Source organism: Tachysurus vachellii, chromosome 26 (assembly GCF_030014155.1).
Source record: "Tachysurus vachellii isolate PV-2020 chromosome 26, HZAU_Pvac_v1, whole genome shotgun sequence".
NCBI classification, from domain to species: domain Eukaryota; kingdom Metazoa; phylum Chordata; class Actinopteri; order Siluriformes; family Bagridae; genus Tachysurus; species Tachysurus vachellii.
In genome coordinates this window covers 13358519-13378133 of record NC_083485.1, presented here as the reverse complement: position 1 = coordinate 13378133, position 19615 = coordinate 13358519, and the positions used below count along the sequence as shown (strand labels likewise).

General features: G+C 36.9%; 3 protein-coding genes across 3 annotated transcripts; 2 read left to right on the top strand and 1 right to left on the bottom strand.

Moving 5' to 3' along the window:
• Positions 1-476: 476 nt before the first annotated feature.
• On the top strand, positions 477-3629 carry atp6v1g1 (ATPase H+ transporting V1 subunit G1). The gene is made up of 3 exons (XM_060863536.1): positions 477-644; positions 2164-2264; positions 2695-3629. Exons 1-3 carry the CDS (start codon positions 563-565, stop codon positions 2866-2868), a joined length of 357 nt encoding a protein of 118 aa, XP_060719519.1. The 5' UTR covers positions 477-562; the 3' UTR covers positions 2869-3629.
• Positions 3630-5238: 1609 nt separating this feature from the next.
• slc31a1 (solute carrier family 31 member 1) lies at positions 5239-16959 on the top strand. The gene is made up of 6 exons (XM_060862691.1): positions 5239-5370; positions 11230-11384; positions 13113-13215; positions 14135-14207; positions 15338-15506; positions 15743-16959. Exons 3-6 carry the CDS (start codon positions 13117-13119, stop codon positions 15942-15944), a joined length of 543 nt encoding a protein of 180 aa, XP_060718674.1. The 5' UTR covers positions 5239-5370; positions 11230-11384; positions 13113-13116; the 3' UTR covers positions 15945-16959.
• Positions 16960-17494: 535 nt separating this feature from the next.
• Positions 17495-19548, bottom strand: cdc26 (cell division cycle 26 homolog). Its single transcript, XM_060862692.1, has 3 exons — positions 19506-19548; positions 19110-19243; positions 17495-17887 (listed from the first exon to the last, which is right to left on the bottom strand). Exons 2-3 carry the CDS (start codon positions 19188-19190, stop codon positions 17708-17710), a joined length of 261 nt encoding a protein of 86 aa, XP_060718675.1. The 5' UTR covers positions 19191-19243; positions 19506-19548; the 3' UTR covers positions 17495-17707.
• Between the last annotated feature and the right edge of the window lie 67 nt (positions 19549-19615).

Genomic DNA, 19615 nt, shown 5'->3' with positions numbered 1-19615 from the left:
CAACTGAGGGTTAGGGGCCTTGCTCAGGGGCCCAGCAGTGGGAGTCAAACCCATGACCTTCCAATCAATAGTCCAGCACCTTAACCACTGAGATTCCACATCCCACAGTTGTTGCTCTTTATAATCCACAATATATAATATACAATATACATATAGAAAACATATACCAAGTATGTTGCAAGTGTTGAAATATGCTACAAGATAATATGCTACAAAAGTCTTAATGGTCTTGCATTTTTGCCTGTATCAGGCAAAGCTGTATCAGCTAACTTGATCATTGAGATTGGGTTTGTTTCTGTAGAACTGTAGTGTAGAATGTCTCGCATGCTGCATTATAATTTGACAGAATAAGTATGTGTACAGTAAACGGTGTGCGCCATTTTGAATGCAGGCTCCAATGTAGAGCGACTCTGAACCGGTCACGTGGTTCTACGTTGACTCTCTGTCACGTGACGTGCAGTCAGCTGATTTTCACGGGTTCCAGCGTTTGCTGTCGACCTTCATTACAGCGTCGTTTTTGGCCTTCTTTATACACGCGTCGGCTTTTTTCCTCTCTAGCACCATGGCGAGCCAGTCACAGGGCATTCAGCAGCTGTTACAGGCTGAGAAAAGGGCCGCGGAGAAAGTCGCCGAAGCCCGGAAACGTAAGTGACACGAATGTTTGTTATATGACACGGAATCGAATGAATCGACTCGAAGCTGCTAAGCTAAGCTAAGCTAAGCTAAGCTAACGGGCTAGTAATCAAAACAGAAAGACTGCAATGGATGACAATGTTGCAGAAAACATTTGTAAACGTAAATGATCGATAACAAAGAATACTTTGTTTTAAAACAAAGAAAATAATCTCTAAAAGAAGGCAGAGGCATAAATACACAGAACATTTCAGCCTGGAGCAATTCTCATTATTTCATAAAAAAAAAAAAATAATAATAATAATAATAATAATAATAATAAATAATAATCATTTATATAATTATATATGTATTATTAATATAAATTATTTATATAATTATGTATTATAGTAATAATAATTATTATTTTGTCTTATTTTCTCATTAATATTGAATTAAGTGAACAAAAGAAGATGATTATTTGGTTATTTTTCTGAAAATAAATAGTAGAGTATTATAACTAAATGGATGCAAATGCTCTGATGATGTGAAAGATATTTGGGAAACACATACATAAAGGTTAATAAATAATATTTCAGAATCCGAGAGCTTTATTGCCAGGTATGTTTTCACATGCGAGGAATTTGTTATAGTGACAGAAGCTTCAGTGTAACAGAATGACATACAATATAAGTAAATTGTATGTACAAATGTACAAGTGTGAAATGTGCAGTTGAAATATACAATATAGGCAATTTGTATGTACAAATATTCATATATATTATTATTATTATTATTATTATTATTAAAATCTATGCATATAACATTGTCATAATCTATGAACATCTTTGATTCCTAATACATTTTGTGTGAATAAATCTTTCTCTTCTTAGTTTTGTCTTAAGGGTGTGCTAACTTTTGCACCCACCTATATATTCATGTTTTTGCAGACACAATACAGGATCCCACTTCTTGGGTTTTTCCTGTATAATTTATAATGAAATAGAAGAAATATCTGCATTGTATTCATATAATTGAGTTGAAATTATTTTGCAACTCACAGTAGTGTAGAAAACTCCTAAAATATACAAAAATAATAATAAAGCTTTAGAAGCATTGCTTATTAGATGTTATCATAGACACTTGAAAGTGCATTTAAAGAAATAAAGAATAGTAAGAGCGGCACAGAGAAGTTTTAAGTGTTGTAAGGAAAGACCAAATCAGTCAGGAATCGTGACCGTACCTTCCATTTAGTCATTTACAATTTGATTAATTTAATTCATTTAAATATCATATTTTCAGAGCAATGACAGTGTCATTTCCAGTGACTCAGTAAGCTGGAGTTACTCACTTCCCTGTTTGATTTCCCTATTTCTGCTTTTGCTGGAAGAATATTTGTGCAAGAAAGGATGTTCCAGAAAAAAAAAAAATCATTAACTCATGACATTGTTTCCTCTATTTTAAAAAATATATGGTTTAAGGACAAAAGTCTTAGTTTTTGTGTTATTCAACTTTGTTACACTAAAGATTGCATGTATGATTTGTTCTCAGGGAAAAACCGGCGCTTGAAACAGGCCAAGGAGGAAGCTCAAGCTGAGATCGAACAATACCGTCTCCAGAGGGAAAAGGAGTTCAAGACCAAGGAAGCTGCGGTGAGCTAGAACACAAAGACATTTATCAACGATCTTAAAAAGTGAAGAAGTGCATGAAACCAGGAGTCAAGTGATCAGATCCATTATATGAGCAGTTTCTCTTAAAATTATTTTTCAAATTTATCTTTATTTATTTTTTTTTATTAGTTGCTAATATATAAAGACACTTTTCACGCACCCTTTCATGTTCCATGCTCATATTTGTATGATATTAGTAAAATATTATTTTTGTTACTCTATAGATTTTTTTGTATATATTAAATAATATTTTTTATATTACTTTCAATATACTATACTATACTATTTATTTGTCACAATTAAATTTGATTTGTTTATATTTCTTAATGTATCAACTCATTTACATATCTATTTCTTATTTGTTTGTTTGTCTGTCTATTTAAAAAAAAATCTTATTTTCTATAAATTAAAGGCGCTGGGTTCCCACGGCAACTCGGCCGTAGAGGTGGACAAAGAGACCTTGGACAAGATGGGCCGCATTCAGAGCAGTTACCAGCAAAACCGAGAAGCTGTCCTGAACAACCTCCTGAAGATGGTGTGTGACATCAAGCCTGAGATCCACGCCAACTACCGTGTCGCTGGATAAACCTCACAAATCTGTCCACCATTTGCAGTAGAAACACCGAGGCATAAACTGTCATTGTACAACCGTTAAGATGTTCCAGCCATACATACGCATTTAATTACAGATATCACAGGTAGTTCATCATTTGTTTACTACATAAATAAAAAAAATCCACAGTTCGTCTCCAATTCTCGCAAATTACAAAAGTCTATTGTTTCTACCTGTTGTGGTGTTAGATGAATTATATTTATATTTATATTGTTTGATGGTGGTCCTGCAGTACTTCAGTGCATGTCTCTGCATCGTTAGACCTCAGTTTGAATGTGGTACCAGTACATATGTTTGTCTGTGCATCTAGTTATGTTGTTTGTTGTTTATATTAATTATTAAAAAATAGTTTTAAAAAAATAAATTGATTGCTGAATAAACTGGAAAGCTACAGAACCCTGGAGCGGCTACAAAAAGAATTTTGTGTGCGCGCACATATAAACTTTGGGATGATATAAAAATATTTTCTCAAGAAGACTAGTTTGACTGCAAATGAAAAGTAAACTAATATCATTTTCCTTGTTCTATGTCTTCATAGCCACTGCTCGGTTCTGTAGGATGTTTTTGTATCTGTGGAACATTTGTGACAAAGCTGTCCAGCTGAGAAATAGGAGTTCAGCTCATTTCTTCATTTTCCTCAATGGCTTCTTTGTCTACTGTGTACCTCTGACATTCCTGTGTTCGACCTGGCTGTGAAAGTACAGTAAATGATAATAAATGGTTCAGTGTGCTTACAGGGTGTCAAACTGGTGTTCATTTCAATTCCAAGCCTCTAAGAAAACCTTTAAAATAAATAAATGTGTAGTCTATAAAAAGAATTGAAGTGTATAAAAATACACTTTTTATACACGTGAAGTGTATAAAAAGAATACGAAATGATTTAATTTAGATTAAAATGTTAGTCACTTCGATTCATTCATTAATTAAATATTTTACTCATGTTTTAAAGGGGATGCACTTATTTCCAGGGATTTCAGAACAGCGTGACAGATATTGCGTTATCGGGTAGGCGTGGCCTATTCGATAATCTAACTCTAACTCTAACCGTAGTTTTTGGTTGTTTATTTGTTTTCTAAAACAAATCTACCTGTATGACTGTTTTGTCCTTAGTAGTATTCTCCAAGACCTCCGGAAACACGCCCACTTTACGTCGTGGTAACGAAACCCCTTCAATTTAGTGAATGCCGTTTTAAAGCGTCAAAAAATGACGCAAGTGTGGAGAAAAATGTACACATGTGCAACAATAGTGCGCATGCGCCACTCAATCCGGCATTTAGTATGAGAACCGTCTTCATTCAGAATTAAAGTCTTTTAAGTCTTTATGGGCACAATTAATAGGCGTCTCATCTCACCCCCCTATATATATATATATATATATATATATATATATATATATATATATATATATATATATATATATATATACACACCAGAAGCTGAATAAATACTGCTGCAGTACTACAAAGCAAAATATATTTAAACTACATTTAGAGTTTCTAGAAGTATTAGCAGTTTTAATGGTTATTATTATTATTATTATTATTATTTTGTTATTTTTTATTTTTGTATTTTTATTGCTATAACAATTAAATCTGAGTGTAATAAATTAGCCCACATATTAAACTTTACGTTACTTTAATCTTTATTAAGATTAGATGCTTTTAGATTTTTAATTATTTTAATTTATAAAAACATTTTACATATTCATTTTTGTGTCTTAAAAAAAAACCCAAATGAAAAAAAATCTTAATAGATTTTTTCAAATTCACTTATTGATATCCATATTTAGATTAAATGGCTCTCTTTTATATATATACTTGATATCAGAATCAGAAAGAGCTTTATTTATTGCCAAGTATCCCTGGGAATTACATACAAGGAATTAGTTTCAAATGCTTCCAGTACACAGAGACAACAACAACAACAACACACAGACAATAAAAATAAGATGAGAATAAAAAATAAAATAAAAAAATACACATATGTAGATACAAATTTTAAAATAATAATAAATAAATAAATAAATATTTGAAAATAATTTGAAAAATATATTGATAAATTAAATTGTGGTTTAAATGATAAAATGAGATAGAATTAGATGCAGGAATGTACTAGGAAAGAAATGTACAAAAAAAAAGTTTGTTTATTTATTTATTTATTGATATATTGGCATTGGATAGAAAGACGTAGTAGGTTTTATTTATTTTATTTTATAATGCTCACTATAGATCATTTGATTCGAGTTTGGGATTCATTATTAGGTAGATGCTATCCAAAATAATTGTTTAAAATAATTATAAAAGTGACTTTTATTATGAGAGGGAGAAAAACCTGTGATTGTAGCTTCTTGTGTCTGGTTTTTACTGAGAGTTTACACTGCACGCTTAGGGAAGGGTGCATGAAAAGATTTGGTTATTTCACACCATTTATCTTTATAATAATAGAATTAAGGGTGTGAACAGGAATTGAAACAAGGTAAGAAACTATTAATCCTACTGATACTATTTTAGTGTGTGTGTGTGTGTGTGTGTGTGTGTGTTTTCCCCAGACCTTCGGTTGTTTGACCTCTGAGCATGTTATTAAGTTTGTCTTATTAAAGTTTTTTTTTTTGTTGTTGTTGTTGTTTTCTATAGTTTAGGTTAATTTTACGTTGAAAGGTTTTGCATCATATATATATATATATTTTTTTTTACATCTCAGTGCTTTATATTTATATATTTTTTGTATGATTTTTTTTGGTATGATTTTTTTTAAATAATTATAATAACCAACATCTCACAGAAATAAAATAAATTCAGGCACAGTGTAAACTGTTTTGATTCAGTTGATTCATTTTGATTCGGTTGATTCATTTCCTATAAAAGTAGATCCGGCTCCAAATCGCTGGTTTAAATGAATGCGCGTATGTGGTTACTATGGTAACTGCTCATTCACAGACGTGGCGGATTTAGTTTTCATGGAAGCAAAGAAATAAATGAACAACAAACAAAGAACAAGGCGTCATTCTTTAATTATAAGATGTTATCATTCTATAAGATTAATCAAATTGGTTATAGGAAATAAATCCATATCAGGGTAGTCAGAGTAACTGTGCTTTATGCCAGTCAACATCACCTCACATCACCTCGCTTTTTCGTTTTTTACTTAAATATTTAAAATATCATTACCTTTGATAATACAGTTAGGAATCTATATTTTATGACAAGCCAGAAGATAATATTTTCTAGGAGAAATATACTTGTAATGTAAACTAATTAGACACCAAGTAAATAATGGACCTTTTTCGACAACGACGACAACGACGATGATATTGTCCTGATTTATGAAATAAATGTTTTTTTTACCTGTATTATTTTCATTATAATCAGGACCAACATAGACGTAAACATGTGTGAAATAAAAATGTCAAATAATATACTAATTAAAGCTTTAACTCCTCTCTTATATCTGTTTAAGTATACGTACGTCTTTTTGAATACGTTAATAATATGAACCTAGGGCTGTGTGTGAGTTGATTTAAAAAAAAAAAAGTCTTCATGTCAAATCATGTCATAATAGTAATAACAGGTGTCCAGTATGCGATGTATGCACTCATGTGTTTGTAACATGTAAAATGAACAGTTATAAAGCTCTAACTAGACAGTCAAAGCAGTCCTGTGTATAATTTGTTCAAGAACTCACCACCCTGTAAACAGTATGTCGTAATGTGGTTATTTATTTAAATCTGAAAGTTGCTAGTGTTCCTAGGCAGCTCTTTTCCAAGGCTGATGAGAGGAATATTTTCCAGATTATCTACGCAGACAGGTTTGGGTAACAGTCAGCCAAGAACAAACAAAAACTCACACAAACTGGAATGAAGGAAAAAAAAAAAACCTTGGGTCACAGCCCATGGGTCAATTCAAGTCAAGTAGCTTTTTTATATTGTCATTATATCTTAATTAAGTTGTCCTAGCCACATAATGTCCATAGTGTGCAACCGAGTCCAAACAGTGCAGCCAGACAATACAATACGCTACAGGACAGATACATAAAATAGCGCAACCCAGTGTATAGTCTGTATTTACCTTTGTGCAAATAAAAGGATTTGTAAACAAATAAGAGGACATTTCTAAATATATATACACTTACAGTAGCAGGAGTTGTAAACGTAGATGTACAGTACATTGAATGAGTGTGTGTGTTTTCAGTTCAGTTCCGTTCCTGTTGTTGAGGATTCTGATGGCTTGAGGAAAGAAACTGTTGCACAGTCTAGTTGTGAGGGACGAATGCTTCGGTACTCTTTTCTAGATGGCAGGAAGGTGACGAGTGTGTGTGAGGGGTGTGTGGGGTCATCCACAATGCTCTTGGCTTCGTGGATGCAGCGTGTAGTGTAGATGTCCATGATGGAGGGAAAAAAGAAACAGATGATCTTCTCAGCTGTCCTCACTATCAGCTGGTGCAATTCCCAAACCAGGCAGTGATGCAGCTGGTCCCTCTGTAGAACGTGGTAAGGTGGATGGAGGGAGATGGGCTTTTCTCAACCATTGTAATAAGTATAGACACTGCTGGACGTTCTTGCTGATGCAGTTGGTGTTACTGACCAGACGAGGTTCTCCACCTAGTGAACACCAAGTAATGTGGTGCTCTTGACTCTCTCATTGAGGATCCGCTGATGTCATTGGTGAACTTGATGTGATTCAAGCTGTGCATTGCTTCATAGCCATGAATCAGCAGTGGACTGAGCACACATCCCTGAGGAACCCCGGACTGACAGTCCAGATGTTCAGGATCCAGTTGCAAAGGGAGGTATTAGACATGCTTTTAGGAGAGGACAGGAGAGGAACCTAATGTGCTTTTCTACTCTTGTAGCTCATCCGCCTCAAGATTTGATATTTTGTGCATTCTAAGATGCTTTTCTGCTAATCACGGGTGTAAAGAGTGATTACTTGAGTTACTATAGAGACTCCCTTACCCCTTTTCCACCAAAAAGAACCGGGTGCTGGTTCAGAGCTAGCACTGGTGCTGGTTCAAAGCTGGTTCCACTGGCGAACGTTCTAAGAACCGGTTTGCCTTTCCATCGGCTATAGAGCCATCACAGAGCCGGGTCTGACGTCACTGTGTCATACGTGTCATACGTCATACGTGTCACGTTACACAGTAACGTTAGCGCAGCAGCAGCAAACACAACATCAACAATGACGGATGTTGCTTTACTGTTAATGCTCATGGCTTTGTGAACCTACATGTACGTGCAGCTCCATGTAATCTGTATAAACGGAGGTTGTAATCGAGAAAGTACATAACGTTATTTTATCATTAACACAGAAAAAAGTTAGCCTTAGCATGTAGCTACATACTATCATGTGTGCTGATAATGTATCATATCGCGGTAAAGTAAAAGTGTATTAAACATTAGTATACTTAAGGTACATTAACAAATGCGCTAACAGTAGCCCCACCCACAGCCCCTGACGCAAGCGGTTCTTAAGTCTAGACCAGCAACGTTTTGGTGCTACTTAAGAACCACTTTTCCTGGTTCAGAGCCAGTGCTTTGGCTGTCGAAAAAGAAAGAACTGGTTCTAAATTAGTCTCCAAACCAGCACTCAAACTGCCTCGGTGGAAAAGTTGCACCTGTGAGCTCAGACTGCCATGATGAAACATCTTTGTAATCATATCAACGAGTTTTTTATTATTAGTTAGTATTATTAGTATTATTAGTTTATACAACTAGTCCATACAACACTGTGTTCAACGACAGTGTGATTTAGTGCGAGATCTGCTGTTAAAAATTAATAAATAAACGCACTCCTGCTGATTCAGGAATTCGGGCATGCTGTGATATAAGCGTACTTAAAATAATTTGAGGATTATTCGGATTGGCAGAGCAAATTTTATGTCTCTTTTTTTAAAAATTAAATGTAATGTTAAAAGTACAGATTTTACAACGCTGTTCGTTTCTATTAGATCTCCCCAAAAACACGGCATCACACCCTCTCTGGCTATTTTCTTTCTGATTCATTGACTCGATTATCTCTGTTCCTAAATAGGAGGAACAGACACAAACACACGCAGAGATGAAAACATTTGTTTCGTGTATCTCGTACTTCACACTTACATAAATATTCATCCAGACTTTTGAAAAAATCCATGAAAACAACAGTGTGTGTTTAAGGCTTTAAAATGGTGGTATCGTATTGTTTAATCCTACAAGCCTTCACTAAAGGTCTAATGAAATCCTTTAAGCCATGGCCACAGAGATTACGCTTGGGCTGAGCAAAAATGTTTAAGTCTACAGGCTTTGTTCAAGAAGTCAAAACTATTTATAATTGCTAGAAATCAGTACCTTTTGCAAACAATTAAGACTTTAAGGAGAAGCTAGTTGTAAATTTGAAATAATAAATGTTTTGAGGTTTATAAAAATGCTTTTAAGGTTTGACCGAGGTTTTTTTTTAACAGCGGACAGAGTTGTTTGTTTGAGTTCCTACTCATATTCCAAAACAGTTGCTCTTTGTACCTCGCTGTGAATCACGGTAGATTCAACAGAACATTTCGCACACAAAGGACATTCCCAGACCGATTGGGAAAAAGAAAACAAAGGACAAAAGCAGATTTGTTTCATTCTCTACAACAGATAGTAAAAGGAGTAAATGATACTGTCTGATTACAACATGTTCACCATTTCCTTAGATCAGATTGCGAGTGAAGATTGTAAAGTGCATATGATCCGTGACAAGAACAGTTGCAGGTGAACACTTTATTTTACAAGGCAGCCAGACAGACAAATCCAGAGTGAGCAAAAAAAAAAAAAAAAACCAGAATCACAAAACTAGGAAATAGGAACAGGATCAAAATACAGGAAAGTGTACATACTGCAAACAAAGGCTCGATCTGTCTAGCAAATAAACACAGGTGTGTCTGCGAGAGAGAGTGTGTGTGTGTGTGTCTGAGAGAGTGTGTGTGTCTGAGAGAGTGTGTGTGTCTGAGAGAGTGTGTGTGTGTCTGAGAGAGAGTGTGTGTGTGTGTCTGAGAGAGAGTGTGTGTGTCTGAGTGTGTGTGTGTCTGAGAGAGTGTGTGTGTGTCTGAGAGAGAGTGTGTGTGTGTGTATGAGAGAGAGAGAATGTGTGTGTGTCTGAGGGAGTGTGTGTAAAAGAGTGCGCATGAGAGAGTGTGTGTGCGTGTGAGTGCGTGTGAGTGTGTGTGCGTGTGAGTGTGCGTGTGAGTGTGCGTGTGAGTGTGCGTGTGAGTGTGCGTGTGAGTGTGCGTGTGAGTGTGTGTGTGCGTGAGTGTTTGTGTGTGTGCGTGAGTGTTTGTGTGTGTGAGAGTGTGTTTGTGTGTGTGAGTGTTTGTGTTTGTGAGAGTGTGCTTGAGAGAGTGGTTGTGTGTGAGATAGTGCTAATGAGTGTGTAAGTGTGTATAAGAGTGTGTGTGTAAGAGAGTTTGCGGAAGAGATAGTGCTAATGAGTGTGTATGTGTGTGTAAGAGAGTTTGCGGAAGAGAGTGTTTGTGTGTGGAAGAGAGTGTGTGTGTGAGAGAGTGTTTGTGTGTGGAAGAGTGTGTGTGTGTGAGAGAGAGTGCACGCGTAAGTGTGTGTGCTTGAACAAAAGTGTACACAATTTATAGTTCTAGTTTTTTAGTCACAGAGTTACAGTTCATGTCGGCCATGTTTGTAGGCCGTGATGTTCTCGGAAATTGAGTCAAACTGATTTTTTTAGTTAATCAGTTCTTAGTTCTGTTTAATATTGTATAGATGTCATATTACCTGAAACCTGCAAAGTGACCAATCAGAGTGAGGAACAGTGCTGTGGTGCAGGTAAAGAAAATCCAGTTATGAAGCTGTTTGGATTTGTTGAGAAGAAAACAGTGTTGTAGCAGAGCGGGTATAATTAATTCCCCCTGGTTACATACTGTATTAAACTGAACGTCATGTTTATCATTGTATATTAAATGTCTCCGATCCAGTCCCACACTCCAGGTTAGCAGGTATGTCTCTGTGTGTAATGTGCATCACGTGACCCAGACAGCAGCATAACAGGGTCGTGTTATTAAAACATTCTCCTCAGAGGCAGTTCCTAGAAAAAGGTTTGTCTGACAGGGGTTCAGGAGGAGCGCGACACAGGCGCTGGTCTCAAATCAGTCATTAACACTTTACAAAGCAGTACTAATTAATTAGACACGTGAAATGTGTGATAATGATACAGCCCCTGTCAGATGAATCCTTACATTCCTTCATCAATTAAATAAGGGACATAAAGAAAAGGAAATGAGAATAGAGTTACATCGTCTTGCTTAATTCCTGCCCAGAGGAGGGAGAAAGATCACATGACCAGTTTAGTCATGAGGGATTGTTTTTGAAAGGTCACCCACACACAAGTCGCTCCACATCTGCACACACCCAAGAGCCAAGTTCCATTTCTCGGTCTAAAGTACCGCTTCACGTGCACGCCAATAGCCGTCAGGACCTCGTCGCGATTTCTATTAACAGTCGTCCAGCAGAGATCGCAGCGTTAAAGGTGAGTCGGATCTGTTACCGAAGGCAATGACCTGTTTTTTGTTCTTTAGCGAAGATAAAAGGAAGCTGCTGAAATTAAACAGATTTGTTCAGACATTATTAAGAAGCACAATTATTAATAATGAGATTTCCTCTCCAGTAAGTGTGTAAGCAACGATTATCCTGTTGTTGCTTCTGCAGTGTGATAACATTCAGCATTTACATTTTTAGCTCAAGGTTTCTCTTGGAGATTTATTATTGTTTAGTTTAACAGACAGGGATAACTCAACGGCTATAAGCATACACGTAGTGTGTATATATTGTTAGATTTCAAAGAATAGTTTACATGAACCGTGTATAGCCTGAGAGAATATTAAATGTTGTCGAGTAAAATAATTCAGAGCCGTTTCTATCGTTTCGACGAGATATCGCTACCGAATTCTACAGAAATGTGCCTAGATACAAGGGAACAGTGGAGTAACTAACTATGAAGCTGATTAAAGAATAAAGCGGAGAATAAAAAGCGACTTACGACAGATAATAGATCTTCACTACGAGCGAAACGATACACAAAATACACTGATAAAGAAGAGTACAAAGTACAATAACTGAAACTTAATAATGAGTCAGAATGACACGGTTTGTGTAGAGTTTACACGATCCAGTCAGAGTGTGTGCAGAGTTGCCCGGCTTCAGCACAAGTGTCCACAATTACCTACATCTCAAAAAGCGCAAAAAACTTAAATTATATCAAAAATGTGTGCAATGAAGAAAGAGGGCAGAAAAATAAAGAGAGAGTTTTTTTTTTTTTGTTTTTTTTTATTAAGTTTTTGTTGTGAAAAACCACAGAAAATTTACAACCCTGGCAACCTCACTAAAAGACGGAGGACAGGTTTTTTTCGTCGTCATGCTGAAACTGATGCGGTGGTGTAAGTGTTGTCTTGTGGTTATTTTTTAATCCTTATATCTTGCCATATCTCCTGATATTTCTTTAGAGCATTGAGTATGAGATTGATTAAGCTGAAATGTTTATTACACTTCATTTACTTTCTATTAGCTCGTGTAGTTTAAGCTGCACGTGGTCAACGACACAACATACCCCTAACGTCCACACTGTATTACACGTCTTATTACATTACATATTTTGTATTTAAACTACGAAGCTAATAGCGTTCAGTACATATATAAAGTTTTGTTTCAGAAACTGAGACTGACAACATGGTAACATGGTTTTCAGACACAGAAGCCTGAGGTTAAGTTTATTATCTGCTCTTTCCATCAGAACAGGGTGATGGTGGCAGTGGTCTTTTCTTTATTTATCCCCCAGGCAAAATCTGGCCTATAGAAAAGTGAATTATTCCTCCATTAGGGTTCAATTTGTTTTAAATGGCTACGTATTAGATTAGAGAGAACAGAGAGTTTTGAGCTCGTGGCCTGTGGGATGATGACCGGATTCGGCCGGTAAAGGTTGTTATTGCCAAATTTCAATCAAGTGTGATCTTTGTAGGCGATTCTTTGTTTCTGACAATGTTTGTTGGGTTCAGAGTTTAGAAAGCATGTCAGACATGAGGGCAGGTTGTACTGATTAACCACCATCCCATTGTGATCTCCTACACTAAAGCCATCACGGTAGCACAAGTGCTTGGGATGTTGTGTGCTTCTTCACCAGACCCCCATGTTATATTATCACAAATCTCCTGAAAAGAAGTCAGCATTGGATTTAAACCTCGTCTCTGTTTTCCACATGCAGGAAGATGCAACACGATCACCATAATCATGTCATGCAGGCCGCGCCTTCCGAATCCAGCATGGGAGATAGCAACATGGATCATGGATCTGGACACATGATGATGGTCAGCAATTAGATTTATTTATTTTTTTTTTTTACTGAGTCAGTGCGATAGTGATAAATGTACTGTGAATGAATAAATAAACTATTTTGTAATGTAAGGATTTACACTCACCAGCCACTTTAATATGTACACCTTATCTACCTGTGCTCTTTCACGCACTTATCCAACTGTTGATCTCCTGCGATTCCACAAAGTACAAGGTTGAGTGACACGAAAACCTTCAAATTGCGACTTAAGAAATTAGAACCGAAACTGTTTTTTTTTTTCCCCGGAAAACACTTTGAACACAGCTCTGTGTAGAGAATGCAAAGAATTTATAAAGTAAATAATAACGTAAATTTATACAAAGATAAAGCAGAACAGGGGACCAATGAAGTGCACTGTGCTTTTGTATAACACTGTGGTTTGGTAGTATGTTTATTCTGCTTATAACACAGCACTCTGATTTTAGTTTCAGGGGCATTTTAAGGATGTATCATTAATATCTTCAAGTTAATTCAAGGTAGAAAGGCTACACTTTTCCGATATCAGTTTGCGCTGATAAACAACGACTCTTCATACCATTGTGTCAATCACTTACTTTATAGCAACTATAAACAATTGTTCCCTCACCGCCAGCGTCTTTTTTTTTTTTTTTCCTCATGAAGATAACAAGGCAAAAAATGCAGCTTGACATTTTACCAAAGTAAAATGCACTCTTCCATACAAGTCTTTTTTGTCTCTGTGCAACAATAACGTGCGGAGAGAGAAAACGTCTCGACTGCTTCTGACCAATCACGTTTGAGTATTCAGTTTCGCTGCGATATAAAGAGAATAAAATATGAGAAGCTTCAAGTACTCAAAAATGTTTGGCACTTTATCTATAAGCATTAAGAAGTTATTCATATTATCCCTTCTGTTTTTTTTCCCCTTTGTGTAGCAAATGACCTTTTACTTGGGTTACAAAAATGTCGAACTGCTATTTGCTGGCCTGATTATCAACACACCTGGAGGTGAGTCTAAACTAGTAAATGACTTTATTGTTCCTTAATAAAACATACAGAGACTCTAGTTAAAGGGCAAAAACTAAAGATTCTTATGATCTGAACTTCCTTTCTAACTAAAGCTTCAAGAGAGCCAAACTAAAGCTTCATGAGAGTCATACTTCCGTTCTAACAAACACTTTACGAGAGTTGAACTAATGAGTCAAACTTCCTGAATGAATATTCACGAGTGAACACTTTACCTTACTACATAAAGATTCATGAGTCAAACTAAAGCTGCATACAAGTCAAACATCCTTACTACATAGAGATTCATGAGTCAAACTAAAGCTGCATATCAAGCTGCAAGTCAAACATCCTTACTACATAGAGATTCATGAGTCCCGAACAACTTCTTAGAATCAGAACGAATCATCCAAATTATCAATATTAAGTGCCACTTGTTCACGTACTTATGAATCAGAAATGAAAACGTAAGGCAGTTTTGCACTGATTCGAGACCAACCGTATTGTATCGTATCAGATTTGTATTATGGATATCTTTCTGTTCACTCATGCAGCTTATCATTTTAACATTGCTCTGTTACTGTGGACTCTTTACTCAGTTACCAGGTTGTTACATCACCTACTTTATACCTGACTTCTTGTCTCCTTTTATCAGGCACAGCTACTCTACAGGTCAGGTTATACGTGTTTGATAAGGCGATTGTAATTATTGCCCACAGTCCATATTTTTCTAGGCCCAGTCAGAAATAATTAGCATGGCAGCAGAACTGGGGATGTAAACATCTCTGGATCACTGCTGCATTGAGAACAAGCTGTGAGGTCAACCAATATGGTGAAGTCAGTACACACAGGGTTTTTCAGCTGCTGTAATAGATCTCGTACCAGTGCGACACACGTTACCACATCACTGCACAGTGGTTGATGGGCTTGCAGAGGTTTTATTGATAAAGTCAGTAGATACAGTTGATTACATGCAAAAAGGAAGCTATATATTAACCACAGAGTGTATTTAAGCATCATGAGTAAACTGACAGGACAGAGAGTTTCTCATGCTGCGCATTCAGCATCGCTTACATTAAAAAAACAAGGTCTTCGAATGCACTATCCTCAAATTCTGAAATTCCTCATCTCAGAGATGGTCGGCGCCTGTATCGGAGTGTTCCTATTGGCCGCGTTTTACGAGGGACTGAAGATCGGTCGTGAGGTCCTGCTGAGGAGGAACCAAATCAGCGTACGCTATAACTCCATGCCGGTCCCTGGCACTGACGGGACGGTGCTCATGGAGACGCACAAAACAGTCGGGTGAGTTTTCACACTTCAGGTTAAATACGGTGTCATCTTTACAGTCAGTAGATTAGGGCTGGATAAATTCCTAGAGAAAACAGCACGTCCTCCTGTAAAACGAATCCTGTCCGAATGGGGCTTTTATCTCAGCACGTGGCAAATGAACGCCCAAAGACATTAATGCGATATAGAACTTATTATTTTTTTGTCATGCTGTTATAACAAGACACTATTTCTTCTCTGTTTTCTTTCAGACAACGGATGCTGAGTCTGGCACACGTTTTCCAGACGATACTTCACGTCATCCAGGTGGTGATCAGTTACTTCCTCATGCTGGTGTTTATGACCTATAACGGCTACCTGTGCATATCCGTCGCCTTGGGAGCCGGCGTCGGTTACTTCCTGTTCAGCTGGAAGAAGGCAGTAGTGGTGGACATTACAGAACACTGTCATTAAGCCTCTAATCAGCCACATCCTCTCTCTCTTTCTCTCTCTCTCTCCTTCCCGACATAAACACAAATACACCTTTGGGGGAAAATGGCAAAGAAAATACACCACCACTACAAACACAATACAAATACCTGGAAATGATTACATGATATTTCTTCGATGCTGTATCACTTTAAAGGCACGTAAGTAGTGTCAGGCTGCTCCGGTGTCATTTTAAAGTCTTTCCCCCTGTATTGTACTGAATTTTATCGAATTTTACCCCATCCAGTTGACCCTAACGACTCGTTCTCGACCATCACGACCTCGCTCAGTCTTACAGCATTCTTCGCAGGATGTGTAAAATGCACAGGTGTAAATTCTACCTCTCCATTTGGAAAATTATCACCTCTCTGAGCATCGGAGGGATTCCTAAACCTTTTGCCTTAAAACTGAAATAATTACGAGGAGGGAACAGTGTACAGTGTGAAATTCTATGGGATTTAGTGACTTAAACAAAAAAAAAAAAAGTGTATTTTACAAAGTAATTCTGACAGATCTGTATTGTGGTTATGAGACCTGACAAAATGCACCACAGTGTCTTTTTTTCATTTATTAAATTTTTTTCCAGAATAGCTGAAATCGCAGACACGTTAATCGTCGGAAGGATATCGAAATACAATCAGTGACCGGCTCAGAAGGCTTTCATTAAGAGAGAGAAAGTAAAAACAGATAACGTTATCTGTCCAGCTTTGACAATTTGTTTACGGAGCTGAAACTGAAATTTACAAAAAAAAAAATTTTTAAATAAACACAGCGAACGGTTCGTGCGGTCCGTACTATCTGATGCCAGCGTCTCCATGAAGATTCTTTTTTTTTTTTTTTTTATAATCTGTATTTGAAATATTCTATTACTGTCAAGTACATAAAGTCTGTTGTTATTTTTAGTTACTGACATTATTTGTTTTTATGTAACGTTTAACGTATACAGCAGATGTAATTGTTCTCTATAGAGGAAATCCTATTAAATTAAATCTAATTTAAATCATCTGCTGTTTTTATTGCTGCTTTTCTTTCCTGCTGAAGCACACGTAACACGAAGATCCGTATCGTCAGTTGGTAAAAGGTTCGATCGTAAAACAGTTTAAAGGCAATAAACACGGACACGAAAGCAAATTTCATCAGGTCAGGGTGATTGACATCTTCACATTTATCCCCAACCAACTCACGTGTCACCAGCAGGTTAAAAAAAGGTCTAAAGGTCACGTTATATTTTCTATCGATTGCATCATCTATAGGGAAACATTTATTTCAAAGCAGAAATCTTTCATCCTGAAAACTTTCCCACAGAATAAAACTCCTTCCATAAATGTTGCATAAACATCAACACATTAAAATAAAACATTTTATTATTTAGTATGTAGATATCTACTGTTTGGTCCCTGTGAATAATTGTTACTACAAAACAAATTCAATGAAAACAACAAAATATGATTTGAATGAAAGCCAAACTGTACTGTACCTGTCTGACCTGCTGTTACAGAAAATTAATCAACACCATCTCAGAGAATCGGCAAGCATTTATGTGCATTCCTTTTATTTCCTAATTGTTAGAACTGATAACAAAACACACATTAAGAACAGTTTGCCATGTGAAAGTTTTGTTGGTGAGTGGCTTTGGGTTTCATCCTCTTCGGTTTTAAGGAAGACTATAAACAGTTCCCAGTCAACATGGCATCAGTGCAAAAATACCTGCCAAAGGTCACTGTGATTTCATTGGGTTTGTTCATCACTCAAAACTGGAGATTCCCAAAGAAAGACGGTAGTGTGTTTGACTTCGGATGAGGTTTGTATCCTATTCGTTCGTGAATGGTTTGCTCTCTGGTTTTCCCTTCAGAACCTCCGACAGAGCTGCTCATCTCACTCTGTGCAACTCCGACCACGTCTACTTCGTCTCGCTGTTTTTTTCTGCTCTGTAAGAAGCAAAGTGTTGTTATGAGTAAACGAAGTGGCCTCATGGCTGGCAGCTGCCACCTTTGAAATAAACCTTGCTGCTCCTCATCTGTGACAGTTCTGTCTTTCTGTACAAATCATGCACACGTAATGAACATTCCGTCATTCCTGTGTAACAGTTTCTTTCCACAAGCCATCAGACTCCACAATAACTGAACTGTATCGAGCACAACACACACACACACAAAATCAACTGTATGGACTGCAAATGACCCACATCAAATACACACTCTTCTAATTCGCATCCATGTCTACAGCACCATCATATCAAACTGTTTACATGCTGTTTTGCAAACTGTTTTTGCTCTTTGCACATACTGTCTCACATTTCAATCCATTGCTGTTTTGCACAATACTTTACAATACCTCATGTAACTGCTGCTATAATACAAACGTACACAGTATTTACACTGTTCGGCTCTGTTCTTGTGTATTGACTTGTATTTTTTGTCCTGCACTGCCTTCTCTCGTCGTTTGTCCTGCACTGCCTTCTCTCGTCGTTTGTCCTGCACTGCCTTCTCTCGTCGTTTGTCCTGCACTGCCTTCTCTCGTCGTTTGTCCTGCACTGCCTTCTCTCGTCGTTTGTCCTGCACTGCCTTCTCTCGTCGTTTGTCCTGCACTGCCTTCTCTCGTCTTTTGTCCTGCACTGCCTTCTCTCGTCTTTTGTCCTGCACTGCCTTCTCTCGTCTTTTGTCCTGCACTGCCTTCTCTCGTCTTTTGTCCTGCACTGCCTTCTCTCGTCGTTTGTCCTGCACTGCCTTCTCTCGTCTTTTGTCCTGCACTGTTTGCACCAGGTTGCACAGTTGCACTTTATGTATCTAGGACTAACTTATAAATCCTTAGCTCTGTCTTTGCTTTTATGTAGCACCCTGGTCCGGGAGAAACGTCGTCTCATTTCACTGTGTACTGCAACAGCTATATATGGTTGAAATGACAATAAAAGCTTCTTGACTTGACTTGAGAAACCACTTTATACTGGTCAGAATCTGGAGTCTATCCTAGAAATACTCTGTGTGAGGTAAGAATACAACACAAACACACTCACTGGTCATTTTTAAAGTGACCTTTACAAATACTGATGATTTTAGAAGGTGGGAGGAAAGTAAAGAACCCAGAGGAACTACAGAGCATGTTTAAAGCCAGAACATTAACAACATTATGCAAGAAAACAGAAACACAAACCTCCAGCTCTTTCTTCACACTCTCAAACTCCTCAATATCATCCAGCTTCAGCTCCAAACGAGTTGGTTTTCGGCGAAGCATCGTTTTAGTGCTTGGAAATATTACAATGATGAGAAACAGCCCATAACTGTAATCTGTAACACAATCAACAACACAAGGGTTAAATTAATTAACTTCATCTGTTCACGTGCAGTTTGTTAAATGGAAGCTAAGTAGCAAGTTAGCTAGTTAGCTTAGCTCTGAATTAGCACATATAATTCATATCTGACCGTCAGTAGTGGTGACATCAATATTTTTTAATACATTAAATATTTCAGTTGATTAGTTTATTTAATAAAATGCGTTGAAAATATATATATATGAAATTATAAACATCTTATATATGCACACACTTACCCAGGATTGGCGGTTGTTCATTTAACCGGAAGTTTACTTTGGAATTCTGGGAAATGTAGTTGTTTTTATTATTATTTTTTTTTTTAAAAAATTTGTAGTTTTCGGAACAA

What these genes read in the sequence shown, in the direction of transcription:
- cdc26 (XM_060862692.1), bottom strand. Translation starts at nt 19,190, where the DNA reads ATGCTTCGCCGAAAACCAACTCGTTTGGAGCTGAAGCTGGATGATATT. An exon ending in GTGTGAAGAAAGAGCTGGAG is followed by an intron (nt 17,888 to 19,109) that starts GTTTGTGTTTCT and finishes TGCTTCTTACAG; the next exon opens with AGCAGAAAAAAACAGCGAGA.
- slc31a1 (XM_060862691.1), top strand. Translation starts at nt 13,117, where the DNA reads ATGCAACACGATCACCATAATCATGTCATGCAGGCCGCGCCTTCCGAA. An exon ending in GATTATCAACACACCTGGAG is followed by an intron (nt 14,208 to 15,337) that starts GTGAGTCTAAAC and finishes TCCTCATCTCAG; the next exon opens with AGATGGTCGGCGCCTGTATC. An exon ending in GAGACGCACAAAACAGTCGG is followed by an intron (nt 15,507 to 15,742) that starts GTGAGTTTTCAC and finishes GTTTTCTTTCAG; the next exon opens with ACAACGGATGCTGAGTCTGG.
- atp6v1g1 (XM_060863536.1), top strand. Translation starts at nt 563, where the DNA reads ATGGCGAGCCAGTCACAGGGCATTCAGCAGCTGTTACAGGCTGAGAAA. An exon ending in AGTCGCCGAAGCCCGGAAAC is followed by an intron (nt 645 to 2,163) that starts GTAAGTGACACG and finishes ATTTGTTCTCAG; the next exon opens with GGAAAAACCGGCGCTTGAAA. An exon ending in TCAAGACCAAGGAAGCTGCG is followed by an intron (nt 2,265 to 2,694) that starts GTGAGCTAGAAC and finishes TATAAATTAAAG; the next exon opens with GCGCTGGGTTCCCACGGCAA.